The following is a 15,115-nucleotide window of genomic DNA, read 5'->3' as shown; positions in this document are numbered from 1 at the left end:
GGACTGGATCTGGTTCCCACCATCTGTGTCCCAGGGCATTCTGAATTTCTTTTTAGAAAATGCGTGTTTATTTTTATTTTATTGGAAAATAAGAGAGACACAAAGAGGAGAGGGAGAGAGAACGAGAGAGAAGAAATCTTCCATCCACTGGTTCACTCCCCAAATGACTGCAACAGCCAGGGCTGGGCCAGGCAGAAGCCAGGAACCAGGAACTCCATATGAGTTCCCACAGGTTATCAAGGACTCAAGTATTTGATCCATCACTCCCAGGGTGTGTTTAGCAGGAAGATGGAATCAGAAGCAGAAGTAGAACTTAAACCAGGCACTTCAAGATGAGTTGTGGACCTCCCAAGCAAGTTGTTTTTTTTTTTTTTTTTTTTTTTTTTTTTTTTTTTTTTTTTTTTTTTGACAGGCAGAGTGGACAACAGTGAGAGAGAGAGACAGAGAGAAAGGTCTTCCTTTTTGCTGTTGGTTCACCCTCCAATGACTGCCACGGCCGGCATACTGCGGCTGGCGCACCGCGCTGATCCGAAGGCAGGAGCCAGGTGCTTCTCCTGGTTTCCCATGCGGGTGCAGGGCCCAAGCACTTGGGCCATCCTCCACTGCACTCCTGGGCCATAGCAGATAGCTGGCCTGGAAGAGGGGCAACCAGGACAGAATCCGTTGCCCCGACTGGGACTAGAACCTGGTGTGCCGGCGCCGCAAGGCGGAGGATTAGCCTAGTGAGCCGCAGCGTCGGCCCCAAGCAAGTCTTAAACATTGCCCCAAATGCCTGATCCTTTGGGTGTTCTTGAAAGGAGCTCTTGGGGCTGGCGCTGTGGCGTAGAGGGTAAAGCCGCCACCTGCAGTGCCGGCATCCCATAAGGGTGCCGGTTCTAGTCCCGGCTGCTCCACTTCCCATCCAGCTCTCTGCTATGGCCTAGGATAGCAGTAGAAGATGGCCCAAGTCCTTGGGCCTCTGTAACAGTGTGGGAGACATGGAGGAAGCTCCTGGCTCCTGGCTTCAGATCAGCTCAGCTCCAGCCATTGTGGCCATCTGGGGAGTGAACCAGCAGATGGAAGAACTCTCTCTCTCTCTGCCTCTCCTTCTCTGTGTAATGCTAACTTTCAAATAAATAAGCAAATCTTTAAAAATAAAAGGAGCTCTTGACAACACTGTTGTCCCAGATGATGAAAGTGTCAGTCCCCAAGCTGCTTCTTCCATCTCACTTTAGACCCTCACCCTGGGCTGCATACTAGGGATTCCTGAAAGACTCCTGTGGCTGAGGTGAGAGGGATGCAGGCCTGCATTCCAGAAGCCACAGTCAGCCAAGGGAGGAGAACAGAAGTGGAATGACCTGGTCAGGGAGAGGATATGCTAAAGAGGGAGCAGGTTGGGGACCAGAGTGCTCACCTGGAGGCAGCCCCAGTGGCAACCCCCCCCCAAAGTCCCCTCCCCCCATATAGCCATGGAGCAGCTTCACAGCTGTGACCTGCTAGGGGCAGCTTCAGCTCCTTTGGGAGGGTGTAAGAACAGCGCCAGGAGCCCGGGGCTCAGTAGTAAGTTGCTGGCTCTGACAGTGCCCAGTAGACTCTAAATGCTGGATTCTTATTTATTTATGTGAGAGAGAGAGAAGAACAGACAGATGAGACCTCCCATCCTCTGGTTCACTCCCCAAGTGCCTGCAGTGGCCAGATCAAGGACAGGCCAAAGCTGGGAGCCAGGAACTCAATCCAGGTCTCTCAGGTGAGTGGCAAGGACCCAGCTACTTGAGCCATCACTGCTGCATCCCGGGGTCTGCATTAGCAGGAAGAGGGAATCAGGAGTCGGAGCCAGGTCTCAGACCCAGGGACTCCACTGCAAGCAGCAGGTGTCCTAACTGCATCTTGGTCACTAGGTTAAATGCTGGGCTCCAGCCACCCTCCTCTATAGAACTAATCCACCCTGTCTGATCTTGCTGAGCCACTGGGCTCCATGCTGGCTTTGTAGCAACCCAGTCAATAATAAGACCTGGACGGTGCTAAGAAACACCACCAGAGAACAGCCTGGGTGCAGTTGGGACAGGCCAGGCGTGGAGCTTCTGGTGCTTGTGACCATGTGCATGGGCCAGTGGTCAAGCCCAGCCCCTAGTGATTAAGCCAAGCACGATCCTAGGACCTTGGAGATCTCATTTCGGTGAGAGCCATGAGACCATGATGGGGAGTGAGGCTCAGAGCTTTTGTGGACATTCTGTTTCTCTGAATTTGCCTCTCTTTTCTTGTTTTGGAGTTGATTTGTCTCATCTGGGGTTGGTTTTGCTTCAGGGAATCCCCTCCCCTGAAGCAGGCCCAGCCCTGGAGTTGAGGCCCACGCTCAGATGCAGGGAGGGGTGTGGGAGTTGCCAACTGAAGCCCATGGAACCCCACAGTCTGCAGTTCCATCCAGACCAGGAAAAGCCCAGAGACTGGGCCCTTCTTCCCTCTCTCCTCCACTCCTCCCCTTCTGTCTAGCCAATTCCCTAGCCTGGCATCTTAGCTCCCTTTAAACACACACCATGACAGTATGAGGCATCAAAAACTATCTTTATGGGGTAGTGAGTATTTGGCCAGTGGTTAAGATGCTTCTTGATGCCTGCATCCCATATGGAAGTGCATGGGTTTGAGTCCTAGCTCCCCTCTCGATTCCAACCTCCTACTAATGCTTACCCTGGGAGATAGCAGGTTATGGCTCAAGTATTTGGGTTCCCTGCCATCCTTCTGGGAGACCTGGGTTGAGTTCTGGGCTCCTGGCTTCTGCCTGGCACAGTTCTAGCCATTGAAGGTATTTGGGGAGTGAACCAGCAGATGGGCTCTCTCCCTGTGTCTATCTCTGCCTCTGTCTCTCAAGTGAAAAAAAATTTTTTCCTCATGGTCTTCAGGTCAGATACCTCTGCATCTATGTAGTGAAGACTTTAACCTCGCTCAAAGAGCAGTCTGCCACCCTGGCCTCAGCTTCCGAGAGGTAATCTCTGAGCCCTGGAAGTGTCATGCCTGTCAGGCGTGTCTCCATTTGCCTGGGGCCTCGGACCGGCCAGATATTAGCCCTGTGATTTTAGGTGGAGACTCTGGGCCCTACAATATCCGCTTGATCTCTTGAGGAGCCAGACACATGAGCACTGATCATGTCTCTGCGATGGAACCTCAACAAAGACTGCAGACACCGAGGCCTCCGGTGAGCGTCCCTGGTTGGAAGCAGAATGAATGTACAGAGGGCTTCCAAGAGTTCATGGAAAATGGAATTAAAAGATAGTTTACCTTGGTACAAAAAAATATTGAAGACAAGTGTTTGCCGTAGTGGCTAAGGTGCCTGCGTCCCACTTTAGAGTACCTGGGCTCAATTCCTGGATCTAGCTCCTGACTACCGCTTCCTGCCAATGCAGATCCTGCAAGGCAGCAATGATGGTTTAAGTGTTTAGGGTCCTGCCGCCCATATGGGACACCTGGATTGAGTTCCTGTTTTCTGGCTTTGGCACTGGCTGTCCCAGCACTGGACATGGTAGTTGGGGGGGTGGGATGTACCAGCAAATGGGACCTCTCTCTCCCTGTGTATGTGCGTATGTGTGTGTGTTTCTCTCTCTCTTTGCTTTTCAAATAAAAAAATTCTTTAAATCCATGCACAATTTTCTCTCTATGCATTTCCATAAGCTTTTGAAAAATTATTTATTTTGGGGGCTGGAGCTGTGGTGCAGCAAGTTAAAGCCACGGCTGCCTGCAGTGCCGACATCCCACAGGGGTCTGGTTTGAGTCCTGGATTCATCTCCCTGCTAATGTGCCTGGGAAAGAAGCAGAGGATGGCCCAAGTGCTTAGGATCCTGCATCCAAGTGGGAGACCTGGAATAAGTAGCTGGCTCCCAGCTTCGGATCAGCCCAGCACTGGCCATTGCAGCCCTTTGGGGAGTGAACCAGCAGATGGAAGATCTTCCTCTCTCTCTCTCTCTCTCTCTCACTCTGTCTCTGTATCTCCTTCTCTCTCTGTAACTCTACCTTTCAAATAAATAAATAAAAATCTTTAAAAATTATATATTTTCCATATTGTTGGAAATAAATAGCATTAGAAAGATGGGGGGAGAAGGAGGGGAAAAGAGAGGAAAGAGAGGGAAAGGGGGGAGAGAGAGAGAGAAAGAGAAAGAGCGAGAGAGGTATTGTTCACTGGTTCACTCCCCAAATGCCTACAGCAACCAGGCCTGGGCCAGGCTGAAGCCAGGATCCTGGAACTCCATCCGGGTCATCCACATGGGTGGCAGGGACCTAAGGACCTGAGTCATCATTGGCTGCCTCCCAGAGCAAGCATGAGCAGCACAGAATCATGGAACCAGGACTTGAATCATGTCCTCTGATATGGGATGTGGGCTTCCAAGTGGTAAATTTATTTATTTATTTATCTATCTATCTATTTTAATTTTAATTTTATTTATTTATTTTTAATTTTTTAAAAATTTATGTGACAGGTAGAGTTATAGACAGTGAGAGAGAGACAGAGAGAAAGGTCTTCCTTCTGTTGGTTCACTTCCCAAATGGCCGCCATGGCCTGCGCTATGCCAACCCAAAGCCAGGAGCCAGGTGCTTCTTCCTGGTCTCCCATGCGGGTGCAGGGGCCCAAGGGCCATCATCCACTGCCCGGGACTGGAAGAGGAGCAACCGGGACTAGAACTGGCACCCATATGGGATGCCGGCACTGCAGGCAGAGGATTAACCTAGTGCGCCACGGCGCCGGCCGCCCAAGTAGTAATTTAACCACTACGCCAGATACTCACCTTTTTACAAGCTGTATTTTTTTTTAAAAGATTTATATATTTATTTATTTGGGGCTGGCACCGTGGCTCACTCGGCTAATCCTCTGCCTGAGGCGCCGGCATCTCATATGGGCACCGGGTTCTAGTCCTGGCTGCTCCTCCTCCAGTCTAGCTCTCTGCTGTGGCCCAGGAGGGCAGAGGAGGATGGCCCAAGTGCTTGGCGCCTGCACTCGCGTGGGAGACCAGGAGGAAGCACCTGGCTCCTGGCTTCAGATCGGCGTAGTTCCGGCCTTAGCAGCCATTTCGGGGGTGAGCCAACGGAAGGAAGACCTTTAAAAAAAAAGATTTATTTATTTGAAAGGCAGAGTTACAGAGAGGCAGAGAGAGAGAGAGAGAGAGAGAGAGAGAGAAAGGTCTTCTTCAATCCGGCTGGTTCACTCCCCAAATGGCTACAATGGCCACCCAGAGCTGGGCTGATCTGAAGCCAGAATCCTGGAGCTTCTTCCAGGTCTCCCATGTGGTTCAGGGCCCAAGCACTTGGGCCATCTTGGCTGCTTTCCCAGGCACATTAGCAGGGAACTGGATCAGAAATGGAACAGCTGGGACTCAAACTGGTGCCCATATGGGATGCTGGCACTGCAGGCAGTGACTTTACCCACTGCACCACAGCACCAGCCCCTATAAGCAATCTTTAATTTTTTAAAAAAATTTATTTGAGAGGTAGAGTTATAGACAGAGAGAGAAAGAGACAGAGAGAAAGGTCTGCCATCTGCTGGTTTACTCCACAAATGGCTGCAACAGCCAGAGCTGAGCTGATCTGAAGCCAGGAGCCAGGAGCTTCTTCTGGGTCTTCTAGGTGGCTGTAGGGGCCCAAGTCCTTGGGCCATTTTCTACTGCTTTCTCAGGCAATAAGCAGACAGCTGGATTGGAAGAGGAGCAGCTGGGACTCGAACTGGCACCTATACGGGATGCTAGAGTCACAGGAAGAAGCACAGGCTACTACATCGCAGCGCCGGCCCCTCTATAAGCTTTCTGAAGACCCTTCCTGTTGCCACGCATCAGTGCTGGGAGAGCAACACAGCCCTTACTCCAGGGACAACGACAGCTGGAAGCCCTGTGTGCGGAATCCCCCTGGAATTGGCCATATGCACTTCCTCTGGCTGACTTACTCAGCATCCTTTAAGTGTAATAATCTACAACCAAGTGCAATGAGCTTACTTTACAATGAGTTCTGCGAGTCTTGTTAGCAAATTCTGGGACATAAGTGTGGTCTTGGGGACCCACAAAATTGCAGTTGGTGCCAGCCTTGTGGACTGTTTTCAAACCCTGCATTTAGCTGACTTGTGCAAACATCCGACAGCAACAGCCCCCGGGGGAAGAGGGTTGAAATGTCAGTGTCTTCGCCACCTAACAGCAGGCGCAGTGTGACCGGGGCACTGTCAGGAGCTTCTCCCTGAGCCTCCCTTCTTATCCTCTTTTCTAATTCTTCTATCTGCTTTTTTCCTATCTTCTTCTCTTCCCTCAAACTAGGCAGACATCTTGGGAAATCCCCCTCTCTAGTGATTTTCTGAAGAACATGGCTCCTCATTTCTTAGGGCCTGTGTGTGCCCAGTAAGCTTCAATGCAACAAAGAACGAGAGAGAGTGACAGATACCCCAGGGACCATCACAGTGAGGTCTCTTGCCTCTTTCAAGAACTTCACTGCTTGCACACATTCATGGGATCCGAGTAGCCCATATGGCTGGCTTGAGATAGGTCAACCTGCTTGGGAAGCTGCATATCTTCCTGCCCACTTTGGGTGTCAGCATATGCTGCATTTTGGGTGTGGTTTGTCCCCCAAGGGTTCATTTTGTTCTTAGTGTGCTGGTATTGAGGGGTGTGACCTTAGTGAGAGGTCCTTGGCAGACTTGCCCTTTTTAGAGATGAAGGTGATTCTTTTTTTTTTTTAATTTTTTTTTTTTATTTTTTGACAGGCAAATTTAGACAGTGAGAGAGACAGAGAGAAAGGTCTTCCTTTTTCCATTGGTTCACCCCCCAAGTGGCCGCTACGGCTGGCATGTTGTGGCCGGCACTCTGTGCCGATCCGAAGCCAGGAGCCAGGTGCTTCCTCCTGGTCTCCCATGCGGGTACAGGGCCCAAGCACTTGGGCCATCCTCCACTACCCTCCCGGGCCACAGCAGAGAGCTGGACTGGAAGAGGAGCAACCGGGACAGAATCCGGCACCCCAACCGAGACTAGAACCTGGGGTGCTAGCACCGCAGGCAGAGGATTAGCCTAGTGAGCCGCGGCACAGCCCGAAGGTGATTCTTATGAGGCCCCCAGTTCATTCTTGCAGGAGCGAGCTATTCTAAAAGAGCCCCTCCCCTCTTTCTGGCCTCCTGACTCCTGTGTGATAGCTCGCTCTCACCACGCACCTTGCCATTGCGAAATCATCCATCACAAGGTGTTCGTCAGAACCAAACAGAAGCTGGTGCCACCCCGCTGAACCTCCCAAACTGTGAGCTACGTGGGCATCTTTTCTTTGTGAAGTGTCCAGCCCCAGAGATTTTGTTACAGGAACAGAACTCACTAATACAGCACCTTTATCACAAATGCCAGTGAGTTCCATCGACCTTTCTGTAGTAATGCTAATGGTTTTGTAGCCCAGTGTTTTACACGAAAATTTATGCACTATATACTGAAGTGAACATTATTGTTAAATGAAACACGTCTAGTCCGTCTCCTCCCGATGTTAATTCCAACCCTTCTTCCCTAACTGAACTAATGAAAATCCTAGGCAGAGTGTAGTGGCTAACATCTAAGGGAAGCTTACTCCCTGTTGCATACTATTCTAGCGACTCTGAATAGCTTTCTTATTGAATCCTTCAAGCAACCCTCTGCAGTGGTGTCGCTCCCCCTCTTCGCGGAGGAACGACACAGGACCCTGCGCTGTTCTTTCATCTGCTCAGCCCTTCCCGGGTTTGCTGCTGGTTCTTCCTGGGTTGGCTGCCGATCCTTCCACCTCCGTGGAAGGGTGGCTCCCCCTGCCATTTTCCCCACTTCCGTGGGGGAGCGGCACACCGCCGGCCGGCTCTCTCGGGGGCTGCTCAGATGTTATCCGGATGTTCCTGGTGCATGTTGTCTCTCTCCTCCTTTATAGTCCTCTTCCACCAATCCCAACTCTGCTACCCACATGCCGAGCATGCTGCTCTCCTCCAATCTGGAGCAAGATCAGCTCCTGCAGCTCAGTCAATCAAATTGGCGAGAGGCAGCTGTGTAGAAGTTGTTTACTCCTCTCCCAGCGCCATATTGTGGGAGAGCAGATGCATAGAATAAGTCTTAATTCCAGTAACTTAGTCTAGTCCGAGTTGCTCCCCACACAGTGGGTCTTCTTATAGTTGTCAGATGAGGTTCAGAGATCTTGATCCAGGCCACAGGACTATAAGGCACTAGAGCTAGGATTGGAACTCGAGCAGGCTCATTCCAGAACACTCCTAATCTATTTTCTCTCTCCTAGCTTGGGGAACAAGCTCTGTCCTAGATGACCTGGGTCCTCTTTTTGGACCATCCTGGTTCGTCTTTAGGGTAAGGTTCTTGCAGTTTCACTTACAGGCTGTCTGCGTGGGGATCTTTGCTTTCCCACTGATTGGCTGATAAAAGTGCTATAAAGAGTCTTTAGGCTCCTCACGCGCAATGAGCGGCTCAGCGTTCACACTGCTGGTGCTGGCCTGCATTCCACCTGCTGCTTTGGAATCGGGCAGGAGGGCTTCCTTGGAAAACCTCTCCCGTGAGCTTTCCTGGGCCGTGTTGCCAAACAGCTCCTGCCAACTCCCCGTGCCAGGGTCTGAGTGGGTGGGACAGGGGGGCTGGCAAGGTCTGAGAAGGCTCAGTTCCTTCTAATGCCACGCCCAGGCTCTTTGGCCACTGGTTCAGACTCCCTCTGTGCTGTAATCATTAACTCCTGCAGGAAGCCCACGAGACAGACAAGTATCAGAGTTTCTGCCTCTTGCCAACCAGGGGCAGTAGCTGCTGAAGTCCCGAGATGGAGAGAAGTAAGGAAGGAGATGGCGATGGGGGGGTGGCAGGGCAACAGCCAGGCCATGGGGCCCCGGGGCTGGCGATGAGAAGGGAGATTGGTCTGTGGAGCGCTGTGTCCTTGATCGTCGGCTGTATGATCGGCTCGGGCATCTTCATGTCCCCGCAGGGGGTCCTGGTCCACATGGGCAGCCCTGGGGCCAGTCTGGTGGTCTGGGCAGCGTGTGGCCTCCTGGTCATGCTGGGTGCTCTGTGTTATGCCGAGCTGGGTGCCCTGATCCCCGAGTCTGGTGGGGAGTATGTATACATCCTGCGCACCTTTGGCTCCCTGCCGGCTTTCCTGGACGTCTACACGCTGGTGCTGGTAGGCAGGCCAGCCGCCATCAGCGCTATCTCCCTGAGCTTTGCCGAGTATTCACTTGCTCCCTTTTACCCCGGCTGCGCCTCACTGCCCCAGGCAGTGCTCAAGATCGTGGCAGCCGCCTGCATCCTGCTGCTGATGCTGGTCAACTGCTGGAGCTCAAGGCTGGCCACCAGGCTGATGAACGTGTGCACGGCGGCCAAAGTGCTCTCCTTGCTGGTCATCGTGGTGGGCGGGGCCGCGGCTCTGGGCCAGGGCCGCAGCCGCAGGGAAGCCCTTCTGTCTGCCTTCCAAAACACAACCCAGCAGGCGGGGCGCATCGGCATGGCCTTCTACCAGGGCCTGTGGTCCTTCGACGGCTGGAGCAACATCAACTGTGTGACGGAGGAGCTCAAGAATCCACACGTGAGTGGAAGCCGCAGCTTCTGGGGCGGAAATCTCCAGACATCAGCAGCTCCGATCTTCAATTATCCAAATCCGAGGTGACTCAGACCATGAGCCAGTCAGCTGGAGACGTGGGCTCCCTTCCTGCCTTCCTGCATTCATGGGGCTGGGGTGCCAGCGCACAGTCTACCTGGCTTGGTGTATGTGATGATAGAAATTGTTGCTTCTCAAGCACACAGAGAACTTGACGGCATCACAGCCATGGTCTCATTTTTCTATCCTGTGAGGTAGAAATTATCACTAAATTATCATTAAATTTAGTTTAGAAAGGGGGAATGGTGTTAGGGTTTTACTGTTTGTAGGAGGCCAGACTAGATGACTCAGTCTGGTATTTCCTGGCTGTTTTCCCCGGGGCATTGCAGTAGGTACTTAATTCACAGTTGCCAAAGCTTGGGAGCCACTGTGGGACACAGCACACTTTGGCACAGGGGAAAGAGCCAGTCCTGCCCGTGAGCTTGGAGCTGACTCATCATTGTCCTGGTTGGGGACAGGTCTAAAGGCAGCTTGGGACTCAGAGGGGACATTTGGATCTTTGGTTACTATGGATGCTCACGCTTTGCTATAAATACATTTACCTAGGATATTATTTGTTTTATTTTTGTTTTCTTAAATCCAAGAGCAGAGAGAGGGAGAGGAGAGAGAAAGAGAGTGAGAGGTGGAGAGAACCAGGAGTCCTGGGATCTGGCTTTTATTTTTGCATTTAATTCCTGAGCCCTGGTTCCTTGCCTCTAACATGGGTGGCAGTCTGCCTGCCTACCTCCCAGGGCCCTGGAATAGCAGAGGTGTAATCACTCGGGAGATGGTGGGCTCCGAGTACTGTAGCTGCTGTACAATGTAAGCCTCATGGGAATGGCTGGAGTGTGCTCGGGGTGGCCCTGGGCTGGCCCTACAGAGCAGAAGCCCTGGCCCTGCAGCGCTCAGAGGCTAGAGGCCTCCTCTGAATTCAGGCCCTGAGCTCAGAGTGGGCCAGGAAAAGAGCAAGGAGCCTAAAGCTGAGGGAGACCAGCCCCTGCTTAAGCACACCTTTTCTATAAAGGAACAGAGAGTTAATATCTATGTCTCTCTGTCGTGACCACTCAGCTCTACTGGTTTTTATTTATTACAGTTTCTAAGGGGAACAAATTTCATGGATTTCATACACATAGATTTCAGAGCATAGTGCCACTCCCCACCCTATCCTCCCTCCCGCACACACTCCCACCCTCTCCTCTCCTCCCCTCCCCTCCCCTCCCCTCCCCTCCCCTCCCCTCTTCTCTTCTCTTCTCTTCTCTTCTCTTCTCTTCTCTTCTCTTCTCCTCTCTTCTCCTCTCTTCTCCTCTCTTCTCCTCTCTTCTCCTCTCTTCTCCTCTCTTCATTTGAAAGGCAAAGTTACAGAGAGACAGAGGTAGAGAGACAGAGTTCTTCCATCTACTGGTTCACTCTCCAGATGGCTGCAACAGCCGGACCTGCGCCAATCCGAAGCCAGGAGCCAGGAGCTTCTTCCAGGTCTCCCATGTGGCTGCAGGGGCACAAGGACTTGGGCCATCCTCTACTGCTTTCCCAGGCCACAGCAGAGAGCTGGATCGAAGTGGAGCAGGTGGCACTTGAGGCGGTGGCCTTACCCGCTACGCCATAGTGCCGGCCCTCCTAACATTTATGTATTTATTTGAAAGTCAGTCAGCTCCACTGTTACAGCCTGAAAGAAGCCACAGGTGAACACGTGAATGTGTCTGTGTTCCAACACAGCTTTGTTTCCAACATCAGGCAGCAGGTGGGACTGGGCGGGCTGGGACGCACAGCTGAGGGCATCCATGCTGGACCCCAGGAGGGAGAGCCCTGTGGCACCTTTGCTCTGCGGGGCCTCCTCTGGACCCAGGCAGAGCCAGCTTTCCGGTGCTGCGATGACAGAGAGTTAGCCTCTAGGTCATGCTGTGGCTGGCCAATTTCCTTCACCCTCAGATCCCCGGATCTTAGAGCGAGAGGGACTTGAGAGGGCCCATTTTGTGCAAGAACTTGCTGCCTTCCTGCCTGCTTCACTTTCACCGGCTTGCCACCTGGGCTGCTAGCTCGGGTACCCAAGAAAGCCAAGAAGGCAAGCAAGGCATCTGCCCCGGCAGAGGAGGCTGGGGCCTCGGCTCTCAGGGCCCATGCAGTTGATGGCAAAACAGCTCTGGAGAAGGAGCATGGAGGCCAAGAAAGCCAGGAAACATGAGGGGAGGGAGCGTAGCCATCCTTGCGACTGACTGCAGAGACCTGAACAGGGGAGGAGGGTACTGGCCCGTCCTCGGTGCCCCTGCCCACCTGCACCTCCACAGTTGCCCGGGGGGCAGGTCTCAGACCAGGCAAGAAGATCTGCAGGGGGCTGATTTTACGAAATTCTGAAGAGTACTGGGTAGGCTGATCGGGGCATCTGTGTCCACGTGGGGAAGGGCCTGTCTCCCCCCCACCCCCACCCCCCGTCTCAGGAGTGCGCAGTGGTAAACCTTTTCAGACAAGACCGCTTCTCTGTTTTGTTTAATGCTCCTTTCTTCCTCTAAAGTTTTTATGTATTTATTTTCATCTTATTTGAACGGCAGAGACAGAAATTTCCCATTTGTGTGTTTACTCCCCAGATGCCTGCAACAGCTAGTGCTGGGCCGGGTTGAAACCAGGAACCCAGAACCCAGCTTGCGTCTCCCATGTTGGTGGCAGGGACCCAACTACCTGAGCTATTGCCTGTTGACTCCCAGAGTGCGCATTAGCAGGAAGCAAGTTTGGAAGTGGAGGAAGCCAGACTGGAACCAGGCACTCTGGTATAGGATGTGAGTTTCCTAAGTGGCATCTTAATCATGCCCCGAACACCAACCCTGGATGTTAAATTTCCTTTAAAAATTTTAAAAATTATTTATTTAAAAGAGAGAGAGAGAGAAAGAAATATCTTCCATCTGCTGGTTCACTCCCTAAATGCCTGCAGCTGCCAGGGCTGGATAACACTAAAGCCAAAAGGCAGGGACTGTATGCAGGTTTCCCATGTAGGTGGCAGGAACCCAAGTACTTGAGCCATCAGCTGCTGTCTCCCGGGCCCATTAGTAGGGAGCTGGACTGGAAGCAGAAGTGGGACTCAATCCCAGGCACTCTGATATAAAATGCAAGCATCCCCACCCACTGCACTGCAACCCTTGCCTCTCTGATGTTACTTTTGCAACATAGGTGACAGCAATGCTATGTTTGGGTGCACAGTGTGACACCCCATGCCTTGGGGACCATGAACCCAGGGAGGAGAGGCATACAGCACTTATCTCAGGGCCCGGCACAATGGACACAGCCATGCTGAGCTCTGTGTGGTGCTGCTGTGCTTATTCTGGGGGCCTGGGAAGACCTCATGGGCTTCTCCCATGCCGTGTTCTTGCTACCCTGCAGAAGAACCTGGTGTGGGCATTGATCATCGCCATCCCCATGGTCACCGGCCTGTACATCCTGGCCAACATCAGCTACCTGCTGGTGCTGTCACCCAGGGAGATCCTTTCGTCTGATGCTATGGCTGCGAGCTGGGGGTGAGTAATTCACTTGAGCTGTTCACGGACACCAGGCAGACACCGCAGGTTGGGGAAGGAGAGTGGGACTTGTATATTTAAGCTTCCCTCAGATGCACTGCTTGCTCCCCAATCAACTGGGGCCTTGGTTCTCCCAAGCTGCTACTGAACTTCCTTCCCTGACCGCTTTGTTGTCCTAGGAACCAGATTCTGGGGTCCTGGGCCTGGCTGGTGCCCTTGGCTGTAGCCATCTCCACATTCGGGTCTGTCAATGGGGCGTTCTTCAGCGGAAGCCGTGTGTGCTACGTGGCTGCGAGAGAGGGCCACCTGGTAAGAGATGGAGTCTGGGGCAGAGCGAGGGGTGGGTACTGTGGGAGGGGCACCCCGAAGGCTGCCAGCTCAGCTTTCTCCTGCTCACGGCTTAGCCTTGTCTCCAACAAGACTTAGCCCTCTTTGCTTCTGAGAGTGGGGCTCAAGCATTCCACACCTCTCAGCTGTAACTGCAATTCCTTCACTCTCAGGTTCCTGGGAGGTCATGGCACTTGGCCACCCTGTGTGGAGGGTGTGGATGATAAGGATATTCACGCACAGCAAGGGTGCAAGGGCCAGGGCAGGACAGGTAGGAGCAGTAACATCGTGTGCCCTCTGGCTTTCCTCCCTAGGGACTCTCCTTCCCCGTGCCAGTTTTTACTGTAGTAACAATGCTGAGTAATAGACAATCCCACATCTCAGTGGCTTGCAGCACTAACATTTGACTCTTGCTTACTGGGTCCTCTGTGGCCCTGGTTCAGGCTGGGGCTTGTCCAGGTCTTCTTGCACCAGCGTGAGGCTGTTCCAATCTCAGGGACTCAGGCCAAAGGGGTGGTGGCTCCAGGACATGGTTTTGCCTGCAGCAAGAGGCAGGGGTTCAAGAACACAAACCAAACCTTGCAAGCGTATTCAGAGCCTCTGCCATGTCACTCCTGCTTATAATTTTATTTTTTTTGACAGGCAGAGTGAACAGTGAGAGAGAGAAAGAGACAGAGAGAAAGGTCTTCCTTTGCCGTTGGTTCACCCTCCAATGGCCGCCACGGCTGGCGCTCTGTGGCCGGTGCATCGTGCTGATCCGAAGCCAGGAGCCAGGTGCTTCTCCTGGTCTCCCATGCGGGCGGAGGGCCCAAGGACTTGGGCCACCCTCCACTGTACTCCCGGGCCACAGCAGAGAGCTGGCCTGGAAGAGGGGCAACTGGGACAGAATCCGGTGCCCTGACCGGGACTAGAACCCGGTGTGCCGATGCCGCAGGCAGAGGATTAGCCTAGTGAGCCGCGGCGCCGGCCTCCTGCTTATAATTTTTAAAAAGATTTTATTTATTTATTTGAGAGGTAGAGTTAGAGAAAGAGAGTGAGTGAGCCGGGTCTTCCATCCACTGGTTCACTCCTCAAATGGCTGCAACAGCCAGAGCTGGGCTGATCTGAAGCTAGGAGCCAGGAACTTCTTCCAGGTCTCCCATGCAGGTCCAGGGGCCCTGGCTCTTGGGCCATCTTCTGCTGCTTTCCCAGGCCATAGCAGAGAGCTGGATTGTAAGAAGAGCAGCCGGGACACGAACTGGTGCCCATATGGGATGCTGGCATCACAGACAGAGACTTAGCCTACTATGCCACAGTGCCAGCCCCTCCAGCTCATAATTTATCAGCCAAAACATTGGCATGGCCGGGCCCATTATTGGATGGGGGCCTCTACACTCTCTGCAGAGGTGGGGAGGGGGAGACTTGAGGAACTGTGATACAGTCTACCATAACAACTCTCCATGGTCCATCCATACCTACCCTGTGCTCTCCTCCCTGGGCCTGGTAACCCCAAGGGAACCTCAGTGACCTACACGTGGAAGTGGTGGTGACCGGTGACTGTTAGGCTGAGCACACACGTATCAGAATGTGTTTGAGAGAGGAAGAGATACTTGCTGTGGCTTGCCTGGGGCCTGTGTGACACCTGGCTCTGCTTCCCAGCCCCGAGTTCTCTCCATGGTTCACGTGCACCGCCTCACACCGTCTCCAGCCCTGATGTTCACCACGGCCGTGGCTTTGGTGCTTATCAT

At 52.8% G+C, this 15,115-nt stretch overlaps 1 protein-coding gene across 1 annotated transcript in view; it reads left to right on the top strand.

Annotated features, from left to right (window-relative positions):
- LOC100338723 (b(0,+)-type amino acid transporter 1) overlaps window positions 1–15,115 on the top strand; it is a 37,094-nt gene that overhangs the window by 18,253 nt on the left and 3,726 nt on the right. The window contains exons 2-5 of the mRNA XM_002710055.5: window positions 8,227–9,510; window positions 12,928–13,061; window positions 13,241–13,370; window positions 15,027–15,115. The exon at window positions 15,027–15,115 is cut by the window's right edge and continues 36 nt beyond it. Of these exons, the coding sequence (XP_002710101.1) occupies window positions 8,752–9,510; window positions 12,928–13,061; window positions 13,241–13,370; window positions 15,027–15,115 (1,112 nt within the window). The 5' untranslated portion in view covers window positions 8,227–8,751. The remainder of the gene's footprint in view (window positions 1–8,226; window positions 9,511–12,927; window positions 13,062–13,240; window positions 13,371–15,026) is intronic.

The sequence above is a fragment of the Oryctolagus cuniculus genome, chromosome 2 (assembly GCF_964237555.1).
Source record: "Oryctolagus cuniculus chromosome 2, mOryCun1.1, whole genome shotgun sequence".
NCBI classification, from domain to species: Eukaryota; Metazoa; Chordata; class Mammalia; order Lagomorpha; family Leporidae; genus Oryctolagus; species Oryctolagus cuniculus.
This window is presented reverse-complemented; position numbering and strand designations above follow the sequence as displayed.